The following is an 11,379-nucleotide window of genomic DNA, read 5'->3' as shown; positions in this document are numbered from 1 at the left end:
GAAGTATGTGTGTAACTTCAAAACAGCTCTATGGGGGTGAAGACCTTTATTCCTAAGCGTGTCGAGTCGGGGAGGAGCGACGTCAGAGTAGGCTACCAGTCAATCCAAGAGGGTTCATTCTTACCGTTTTGACTGGAGGACCTGCGTGATTGTCTACCTGCGACCTTGGCAACCGACGAAATGAGTGGTCGAGTCGGTGACTTGAGCAATAAGCAGGCGGAAACCTTAGAGCAGGTAATGACCATTACTACGGGGGAATTGGATATAGACTAGGCTACTTGCTTATATTATGGTATAGTGAGTAGGCTGTAGTACAGTAGGTAGGCTATACAGTATACCTATAGCCTGAACTTGAAAAGAAAGTAGACTGACTTCCATGGACTGGACATCATATTAGAAATAAAAGGATGCATCTACATACGTAGCCTACTTTGCAATAGAGGTGTACCTCTATTAGCCTACCCCAATATCATTCTGTTAATGATGACATTAGGCTATAGTTCACATTTGCTCAATCATAGGCCTACTTTTATTGTAAATGTTAGTGATTTATTCAATTTACTTTGTTAGTTTCGAACGAGAATTGAGGACATTCTCCCTAACCTTCCCGCGCAACATGATCACTACCTCCTTCGCTGGCTACGAGGTGAGATTACAACTATCATGCACCTGTGTAGCATGCCTCCATCATAATCTCCCAAATGTGAAACTCAGCGGTTTGTGTTGTCAACACATCACACTCAAACCAATTGTCCTCAGGACAAAAATACCAAAAATATGGATAACAAGAAATATTTCACATTGATATTGACCCCATAATCTTGGGTCAGCTGTTGAATTCAATAGTAGTTGAGGCCTTTAGACTCAAAATAAATTGGAAGTATTTTTACTAAATAGTTTATCGAGAAAAAATATATTAAAACATGTGTTAATGAGATTTAGCCTGCTGCCATTATTACACCTAAATTGCCGTTTTTAGTTTTTCTGTCAATGCAAAATCAAAATCGTCATTGAGACTTAACAAAATAGGGTTCGCAATGTTTACCATTTTGCCTAATGACAAATGAAAGCATAGAATATGAGCCAGTTTCATCGTCTGTTCCGTAGGCAGTAGCCCACACCAAGGGCGTTGTTGGAGATAAAGCTCTACTGGGACACGGGCCCCTAGGCAACTGAAATCCCTTTTTGTTTCTTCCAAGCTTGCTGCACACAAAATGTGTGCAACACACCATAGAAACTCCCCTTGCTTAACCCACTATACAACAGTTGAGGGAAGTAAGTTTGACGTCAGGTTTGCAGGGACATCAATTGTTAATGTGACCACAAGCCCATTTTTTCGCATACATTTGAGCGAAAATACATTTAGAGCTTCATGTAATATTGTTTTTATTATTTTTCAGTCCAAATAAAATGATCAGTTAGCCTATTTAGAAACATCTTTAGTTTCTGAATGTTTTCTCAGCCTACCTCAATTCTGACTTGCCGACACCTGGACTTTCTTTGTGAGCGCTGCAGTGGCAAGCACAGAAGAACGCACGGAAATGGATTTCTGCAGGCATCAGTTTGTGTTTTCAGTTCAACTGGTTTGCTTTTACAAGCATTGATTGGGATACTGCATCTAAATTAATGCACGGACTAATAAAGTTAATTGTTAAAACTAAATTTTAGATTTTAGGGGCACAGCAGATTTTTACTGGGGCACTCGCCCCAATAAAAAGGGTCTTGCAACGCCTCTGGTCTAAACTCACTTTGGCATCACAGACGTTTGGAAAAGGTTGCGATCATCACAGACCAGGGTCGGACTGGCCGTCGGGAGAGTTGGGAGATTTCCCGAACGGCCGGTCAAACGGCCGCGGCATAATGCAAAAAAATACAAATATAACAATAATACATGGTCGTGGGCCGGTCTGGGTTTCAAAGTCAGGGACGTTTTTCAGTCCCAGTCTAGACCTGTCTCAGACAATGCGCTTTTTGTCAAAGAAATGTAAACTCTTCTGTCAACACAATTGTCGTTATACATTTTTCTTAGACAAGGTATAAAAACAATTGTACCACAATAGCAAACCGCCACTTTTCCATAAAATTGTATACCTACTGGGATTTGTAAATATGCATAACTCATTGCATGTTTTAACCTCTAGGAATTGTCCATATTGGAACATTGTTTTGCCAATTTTCCCAACATAGACATATGCCTATGTTGGGAAAATTGGCAAAACAATGTAGGCGTCCGTGCACCTATCCGTCACAGTCCCATCAACTTGTTCCAACCCTCTCTTCAGATCTCTTGAAATTGTCAAACTGAAAATGCATGCTTTGTATAAAAGCGTATGCTAAATGAATACAACGTCAAATTTAGAAAACATCACAAATAGGGTGCCCCAATCGGATCTCTAATGAATGGTGTACATTTTTCCTTTATTTGTGGTGAATGTCCTATGATCCCTACTTGGGGTCAGAATTGTTGTTTTGTAAGGTTTAGTAAATCAACATCAGCCAATGTATCCTTCTTGATTGACCAATTAGTGATGATTGTTAGGCTCCACCCTGCCCCGCTCCCCTTTGCCCATATGATCTTGTTTACTTTGCCAGAGGTTGGTTTGGACAATGAAGAAAGAGAAAGGTTAGCTCCCTGTTCTTATCCATGGTGTGACCTTTAACAAGTATGAAACATTTCCCCAATCATACTGTGTTTTAATGATGTGTTTTCACTTGTTCTACACAATGGGAATACTAGACCCTGAGAAGAAGTGTGTGCCATCCAAGCAGTTGGCCTGTAATCCAAGATAATAGACAATTCAAGGTGGGGATTACAGGCAGGTGGATTAAGGCACAGTAAGTACAGAAGCATGTGTACAGGACTAGAATCTGGAAAACAAGCAGATTAATAATACATGAAAGATGTTCCTGAAACATGAATGGCCATAGCTAAGCGGTTCTACACACACATACTTACATTTGAGTGTGTCTCATGGTTAGTTTGATTTATATTCCAACCTGTAATTATTCCCAACAGTCCATTTATTACCATTTTAGTAACATGGTTACTAAACAAGGAATTAACAAGGAAATAATATTAAGTAGTGTTGAGTCATACAGGGAGTATGTTAGACATCCTGAAGAGAACACCACGAACGTGTGTGTGTTGACTCTTCCACGTACTGGGTACTATTTCAAGGAAAGTGCAAATCAATATGGGTCCACATTTAGTTAAATATTTGCACAGGCCCCCAACCTGTGCTCGTCTGAGGCTTTTGCCTATTTTAGAATTCTAAAGTTCATTCGTTTTAAAGGTTTGCGTACTTACACAACCCACTCTCCAATAATGAGTCATGATCAAAGGTTTGCTTTGGTTCACCCAAGCAATCTCCTCTCTGTCAATCAAAAATTGAAATGTTTCAAGATGGAAATATCACTGTTGTGGCCACAATGTTTAAATATACATGGCAACCTATGTGCACATGTTCACAAATGAGTTTTTAAAATTCAGAATAATAACCACACTGGCTTTGCTATCCAACATTTTTGTGTCTCTTTCTGTCTGTTTCTTCCTTTATTTTCAGCTCGGAGCTTCAACATCGAAAAAACTGATGCGATGCTGAGAAAGGTATCTAAGAACCTTTTTCAATGTTAAGTTCAATGTTTATTTTATAGCTAATAAGGTCTTCACATATGCTAGTTTTACAATTCAAGGTTTCCTCTCCAAACAGTTTGTGTCAACAATAAACTCCCAGATTTATATAAAAGCAGTTGTTAAAGAAAGCAGGATCCATCCTGTTTCTCAGCACCCACCCTCTGTACCTACAGTTTTAGACCTTGCCTTCGGGTTACCACTTCAAATATCCATCAGCCAAAACCAACAGATACAAACACTCTTTCCTACCCTCAGTCAATTCACTGCTAAACTGCCAAAGGTCATAACCGCTTGAAAACCCTATCCTAAATACATTGATATTATGTTTAATAGTATCAATACATTTTATATAAATATAAAGTATTTGTGTATTCTGTTTTTACTTCTGTTAGATTTCTCTGTTTGAAATTGTGATATTGTGTGTGATTATTCTTTGTATTGTTTGTTGCTGCTGCACAACAAATTGCAGACAATTTGGGGACAAAATGCAAATTCTACTTAAAAATACATTTATTTAGTGCATAATGGCTAGGTTAGAATTAATGTTAAGGAAACTAAAATTACTGATTCAGAATTATAATCAGTTTTTTGTCCCTTGAGTTTTTTGTTTAGGGATTATAAAACGACTCCTGCAAAGAGAATGTCTATTCATCAAGCTTCTTATTATGCTGTGTCACGCACACACATGCACACCTTTAAGACAATACATTCTTGATGTAAGACCCAGTCCCTGACAACGATGCATCAGAATAAACTTTTATTTAACTTTATTTACTCTAACTTTATTGGATGTGTCTGTCCAGGATTGTGTGTGTGTGTGTTGAAAGAAGAGTCAATAAAATAACCCGTAAAATAATCCACCTTCGGTGGCATTCCAAATGTCTTTCTGAAGAATGAAGGTCAGCTAGCTCTGGGTATGGATGAAACCAATATGACAAAAATAAGTTGATACCTCATGCAGTTACTCTGATGTAATCAACCTCTTCTTCATGGTCACCACCTGATGGGAGCACAAACGACAGGGCGTAATATTTATCATGAACGGTAAACTCCAACTGGAGGGAAAAACATGTCAGGCCATAGAAAACAGGTTCGACTAAGTGTCAAGCACATGAACACAAAAAAAAGTATTCAGGTGACTAGGATTGACTATGAAGTGCATTAAAATATGAAAATAAGCATTTTTGAACATTCGTGAACCTTCCTCATTCATCCACAGTGTCTGTGTCTGACTACTCTCTCTTTGCTCATTAGCACGTGGAATTCAGGAGGCACATGAAAGCAGACACCATCATCTCTGACTGGAAGCCTCCTGAGGTAATGTCACAGTGATTCTGACAGAGGGCACTATGAATCCGTAACCAATGGTTACCACTGGCTTAAAGTTTACCACACAATCTCAGCTGTGTCTTTGTTCTTACTTTCATTTTATGGTTTGATATCGATGATACAGCTGTCACTTTATCTACGACTGTTATGTTGGACCAACTGGTTACTGGGGTGTGGACCCAAATGCACGACTCCACTGAAGGTCAAATTGACTGTTTTATTGAATTGAGGTGAAGGAGAGCGAAGGAGATCCGGTGGGGCAGGCAGGTGTGGCAGGCAGGCAGGCTGATGAACCGGAGGATGTGGTCTGTAGCAGGCAGAGAGGAAACAAGGTTTTAGGATGGACTAGATATAGTACCATATACTAGGAGCCGATACTACCTTCTGGACGAAGCGTTAAACTGGCGATGAGTGACGGGAAAACCGGGGTTGAAATACTGTGGTGCTGATGAGGGGATGGGTTGCAGGTGTGTCAATTACACAGGAGGAATGGAGTATGGCATGAAACCTGGAGCCGGCACATGGGTAAAACAGAGATCCCGGCCCGGATTAGGCCGGGGACATAACACGACACATGTCACATGTCCTGGGTTGCCATGTTTAACAACAACTGGTGGACATCTTGCCGTCTTTTTCAATTTGAAATATTCGATGCGCAGTTATATGGAATGTTAAAGAATGTTATGAGGACAATCTGTGAGGTTATGCTGGATTTTACAATGGCATGGAATGCCATATAGCCAATCACAATCAAGGATGGGAACAACCAGTTTTAGAATTTGCGTTTACCTCCACACCCACACACGCAAACATGCATACTGACATATTTCAACAGACAACTGATACTTAAGTTCTGATGAGATACAACACCAAAAATGTGCCGGGTCTTCCACCAGATAAGTGAGAGTTAGATACCCTGTAATGGCCAAACCAGCCCTGCCTTAACTGAAAATGATAATTACCAGTGGGTACGATGTTCATTGCGGCTCTGCTCCCAGGTGATAGAGAAGTACCTGCCTGGGGGGATGTGTGGCTATGACCGCGAGGGTAGTCCCATCTGGTACGACATCATTGGTCCGCTGGACCCCAAAGGCCTCATGATGTCGGCCACCAAGCAGGACTTCATGAAGACCAAGATCAGGCACACGGAAATGCTACGCAAGGAGTGTCAGAGACAGTCTAAGAAGGTACAGAATAACCATCTTCTTTGTCTTTCCCGGATTACTGTTGAAACACTGGTCAACGGCCAGTTTAGGTCTTTTCCACACTGTACATCCTTAGCCAGAGCCTAGGGGGCTCTATACAAATGTTTTCTCTCTCTGTGCGTCTCTTTCCTCCTCTCCCTCTCTCCCATCTCTCTCTCAGCTGGGCACAAATATCGAGACCATAACTCTGATCTATGACTGTGAGGGGTTGGGCCTAAAGCACCTGTGGAAGCCTGCCCTGGAGGCCTATGGAGAGGTACTGTATGTTCACTTCCTAGGAGAGGTACTGTATGTTCACCTCCTAGAAGAGGTACTGTATGTTCACCTCCTAGGAGAGGTACTGTATGTTCACCTCCTAGGCTCCCTCTTGAATATCAGCTCCGATGTCGGTTGAGCTTTCCCAGACGAAAAACCCCATGTAATTTCCTCTTTGGACACTGTCTCTTTCTCTACTGCAGACGCTCACCATGTTTGAGGATAACTACCCGGAAGGCCTCAAGAAGGTGTTTCTCATCAAGAGTGAGTTAACTATTTTCACAAGTTGGTTTGTGCGTAAGAATGTGCGTATGTGTCACGTTATATATGTCTCTCTCCCTTTCCCGGCAGCTCCTAAGCTCTTCCCCATGGCTTACAACCTCGTCAAACATTTCCTGTGTGAAGAAACGCGGCGAAAGATTGTTGTGCTGGGAGGTAAGAACATTGTTCATACAGGATCATACTGTTTCTGTGTATGAAGAGAATGAGATAAGGATGTGTTCTGCACTGTCTCCCACTGTCCAAAGCCAACTGGCAAGAGGTGTTACGTAAACACATTGACCCGGAGCAGCTGCCTGTGGTGTATGGGGGGTCTCTGACAGACCCGGATGGTGACCCACGTTGTCAGACCATGGTGAGGACGAAAGGAGCACGTGACACATGATTCACATTAGATTACAGAGGACATTTCAAGAAACTAATACCTAGTGTGTGTGTGTGTTGGAGGCATGCATGCGTGTGCATCTGTGGAGAAAGGTGGACAGGGAGGGTGGACTGGAAGGAAGGAATTCCGCTATCACAGAATGCAGCTGAAGTTGCAAAAATAAGCGTGTCTGTCTGTGTGTGTAGATCAATTATGGCGGAACAGTGCCCAAGACCTATTATGTTCAGGACTCTGTGAAGGTTCAGTATGACAACAGCGTGACCATCAGTCGAGGCTCTGTCTTTACACTGGAGTGTGACATCACCACCCCTAGCAGCCTTCTGAGGTACTTAACTTCTAACTTTTTGGTGTGTTCTTTTGGCACTATAACTAAGCCTGACGCATCCTGCTACTTTCTAGGACTAGGTTTCCGTTGAGAAATTACAGGATTGGGTTACAAACTATTCTGGGAAGGTTGGAATGCTCTCCTTTATCCTCCTCCTGTCTTTCCCCTGTAGGTGGCAGTTTGCGAGTGACGGGGCCGATATCGGGTTTGGTGTTTTTAGGCGCACTCAGGAGGGGGGGACTCAGAAGGTGGAGGACATGCTCCAGGTGCTGCGCAGCGAGCGCTACAATGCCCACATGGTCCCAGAAGACAGTTCGCTCACCTGTGATGAGCCGGGAGTATGTAAGTACACCATAGACTGTTTAAAAGATGCGCGTCTCCGCCTCCTCCCACTGTACAACGATGAAAACAAAATATCCCTGATACGGGTGCTGCCATCTTGTGCTGGTGATGTCATTTGGAGCCAGAGTCTGCGCAGTACTGATTGAATATACTCGAGATATGCTCACCCTACCCAATTGCAAACACACACTAACCCCTTTTTATATAGTCAAATAGCTAATTAAAAACAAACTGATTTAATAAAAAATGCACTTGAACAGATATCAGCATGACAAGAACTACCTAAAATGACAGAAACCATCTTTGGGAAAAAAATGTTTGACGTGCACTTTGATTTCTTTCTTTGTCTCATGTCCCATCCGTAAACATGGAGGGGGCGCGACTTATTACCTATAGACCAATTATCACCCTACGTCACACAACTGTCAAGCAGGCTCAACTGCGCATGTGGGTTGCAAAAGACGAACTTCTCCCCGTTCTATTACTCTTGGAGTGTCGTTCAGGTCATCATATATCTCTGGCCACTGGATTGCAGGGCTTGATATTAACTTTTTGAGGCTCTTGGCCTTTGGACAAATACATTTACGTTCACTTGTCTATGCACAAAAGTCACTTGACCCCGATACCCTTAAATAGCCTGTCCAAGTGTGATCGGGCAAAACTAGCCTGGCTAACGGAGGTCGCTTTCTCAGGCAAATGACGGATGAAACAGAAAGGTTAAAGAAATCCGAGATTCTGGCTATCTTCACCAGACTCGTATCTACATTAGGCAGTCCTCCCTGACGTTTCTGGTGTAGAATGGAGTGAAATACAACATTGTGCACACTGCCATTGAGCGAGTCTGACTGAGGCTAACGTCAAAACAGTGTAACTGGGATGTAGTCTCACTCAGATTGCCAGTTTAAACAAATCAGAAAAATAATCGGACCAGCTGACTAAAAGCAGAATTCCCATATCTCTTGAAAGCTGCCCTGCTCGACTTTTTAATGTATAATTGACTGTAAAAGTGTAAAATTATGAACTTTGTGACATGACGTGAAGACATGGTTGCCGCTCGACTATGCGGTCTGTACCGGGCGACATTCTCACTCTAATTTCAAGACTTTCGTGACCCAAATCAAAATTCTGATGCGACAGATCATTGGGTAATCGCTTTCTCTCCTATAGGCATGTCCTCCTCGACGCTTTTGGTCTTTTTAAATCTAACTATTTGTGTTATCCGTGTGGTCCTTTTGCCATTTAAAATGCTATCCTTTCCCGGTTTTCTGCAGCCACAGTGCGCGCGCATCCCGATTGTTTACAAACAAATAATTGGTCTATACTGCAGCCAGTTGAACAGGGGGCAATCGAGATGTTTTGGCTTCACTTTTGGGGAGCTGTCATGCCGTCCATTCTTTTTAGAGTCAATGAAGTACACACACACAGAAATACACCATTGATAGCTGGTAGCCCATGTAGTCCTTGAACAGTCCCTCTGTGGGTTCCACTCTCATTACCACTCTGCTTTTGTTATGCTGTGCAGATGTTCTGCGTTTCGATAACACTTACAGCATTCTGCAGTCAAAGAGGATCAGCTACAACATGGAGGTTCTCCTCCCGGACGGACAGACTCAGAGCCCCAGGAGCTGAGGAGATGGACGGCTGCAGTGATGCACACACATACTTGCACAAACACTAACACACACATAGGCAGAGACATGCCTAGCCACACTTGCACTTGGCAAGGTTACAGTGGATTGAGTAATTAATTACCCAGTTTGAACTTGTTCTATCATACTGGGGTGGTGTTGTGCAGTTCTAAGAGTGTTTTATATGGAACAATATTGTTGATATGCTATCACTATTCTATAATTGTTTCTAACCTCATCTGACCAAGACATGGGCATGGTAACTTGGACCTGGTCCCCCAGGCACTGCTGATATGGCTGCCCGCTGCTCCTGGCTGCCCTTGGAGGAAGAGCAGCTTGGAGGGGACAAATGCAGAGAACAAATTCCTTAGGTGGACACTCCTACATGCGTGTGATTGTGTGTGTGTGTGTGTGCTCGGTGTTGCCACTCCCTTCACACGTGTGTGTCTGTCCTATTGTGAGATTAATATATATATATGTTTCCTTTCGATCTACTGTTTTGTTCACAGTTCTTTTCTACTCAAATATGATTTTATTTTGTGCATTTTAAGATGAAAGATTGAAGGATATCTCAATTCCTCTTCACATTCATTCAAGGTTTGAATTAGATCAAATCTGATTCCTGCACAGAAGTCTGATTTAACCTATTGTAAAGGTGGTGTAAACAATTAGTAGTTGTTATTAGCTCCAATTGTATTGACCCAACGTGGCAGTTATTTGAGCTTAATAGAACAAACTTGTTATTTGTACAATTTTAAATAATGTTTTAAATGCTGATGAAATGAAGGAACAATAATAGACAAGTAAAATAGAAAAAAAGTACTTGGTTTGTATTTTCAAAAATGAATAAAAGGCCTCATAATAGCAGCCAATGGATATCAGGACAAATCTAAATTGTGACCTTATATTCAATTTTAAGATATTTTCACTGTAGATGGGCATGTGTATAATCAGTGGCGGTTCTAGACAAATTTTACTGGGGGGTCAAGGGGGGGCCAGTGTTTAGTCAGAAGGGCACATAAAAAACGGAAACAAATGATATTAAATACTTTAATTTTGTTTTACATTAAAATCATACAAAATGCTCTGGCTCTCCCTCTTCCAGCTCCTCAACTCTCAATACCTTGATGTGTTTCTTTAACTTTTTTTTTTACTGGGGCAAAAAAGGCTGCAATGTCCCTTCCTCGGTTCATGATGACTACTAGGAGAAGAAAAACGTGTTAAACATTTTTTTTACAGGGGCACTGGCCCCTGCAGGCCCCCATGTAGAAACGTTCCTGTGTATAATTGAAATACACCATTAATTACATATAGGACACTGATTGTTATACCATGTGTATTCTCAAAATAAAAACAATTGTCTTCAAGTGTTTCATTTTCTATTTTGTAGTTACATGTTTATTTGAAAATGTTATTGGCCTATTCCGTTATACGTTTCTCTCAATGGCCCAGACATAAAGGAACTATCTAATAATAGACGTAGTCGCCTCATGAATCAATGTACGTCATTATTGAACCATTCTTAGATTAACCACTGGGTGGTAGTGTAAGTTCAGAGAACGGTAGGATGTGACCGTGGGAATGTTGCAGCCTCATTGGTTGTAGGATAGATGACTGCAGGCTCTATTACATAATTGTAGGTCACAGCTGAAAGACCAGACACGTTCTGCAGTGAAACAAAAATCTATAAAGGAATATAACGTAGACTATAATGGTTTTTTTTAATTAATCGTTAGTTCTTGCTGGCTAAAATCGCAGTAGGTTAAAAACCTCGTCACATTGAATGACAGGGTCAGGGCTTGCGTTAGGCTTGACAGTTGCGTAATAAACTCTGACCTGCACTGTCTGCCATCGTAGACTAATAATCGACCCCTTTCCAACCCTGGGTCCCATGCAATTTCCTTCAACTCTAGTAGCCTATATGATAGCTAAATGTAACGTCACATTCTAAGTTTGCTATTGCCGTGCTTCGCAACTAAGAATGGAATGCTGACCAA

The 11,379-nt window shown here is 41.7% G+C and overlaps 1 protein-coding gene across 2 annotated transcripts; it reads left to right on the top strand.

Moving 5' to 3' along the window:
- The first annotated feature begins 104 nt into the window (after window positions 1–104).
- sec14l7 (SEC14-like lipid binding 7) lies at window positions 105–10,735 on the top strand. Of its 2 annotated transcripts, XM_047014897.1 has the most exons (12): window positions 105–234; window positions 571–646; window positions 3,564–3,607; window positions 4,889–4,951; window positions 5,962–6,150; window positions 6,329–6,424; window positions 6,627–6,687; window positions 6,775–6,858; window positions 6,951–7,057; window positions 7,273–7,412; window positions 7,585–7,754; window positions 9,277–10,735. In XM_047014897.1, the coding sequence occupies exons 1-12, from the start codon at window positions 181–183 to the stop codon at window positions 9,381–9,383; spliced, it is 1,191 nt and encodes a 396-aa protein (XP_046870853.1). In that variant the 5' UTR covers window positions 105–180; the 3' UTR covers window positions 9,384–10,735. The 2 variants fall into 2 exon arrangements, with proteins under 2 accessions (XP_046870853.1, XP_046870854.1); XM_047014898.1 differs by lacking the exon at window positions 571–646 and having other exon boundaries at window positions 151–234.
- The last annotated feature ends 644 nt before the right edge of the window (window positions 10,736–11,379 follow it).

Source organism: Hypomesus transpacificus, unplaced genomic scaffold (genome assembly GCF_021917145.1).
Source record: "Hypomesus transpacificus isolate Combined female unplaced genomic scaffold, fHypTra1 scaffold_27, whole genome shotgun sequence".
Taxonomy (NCBI): Eukaryota; Metazoa; Chordata; class Actinopteri; order Osmeriformes; family Osmeridae; genus Hypomesus; species Hypomesus transpacificus.
The sequence above is the reverse complement of the archived record's forward strand: the minus strand, read 5'-3'. Positions and strand labels throughout refer to the sequence as shown.

Excerpts from the sequence above, each read along its gene's own strand:
- sec14l7 (XM_047014897.1), top strand. The coding sequence starts at position 181 with ATGAGTGGTCGAGTCGGTGACTTGAGCAATAAGCAGGCGGAAACCTTA. Across the intron at positions 235-570 it reads AGGCGGAAACCTTAGAGCAG|TTTCGAACGAGAATTGAGGA; the intron begins GTAATGACCATT and ends TTACTTTGTTAG. Across the intron at positions 6,425-6,626 it reads CCCTGGAGGCCTATGGAGAG|ACGCTCACCATGTTTGAGGA; the intron begins GTACTGTATGTT and ends TCTCTACTGCAG.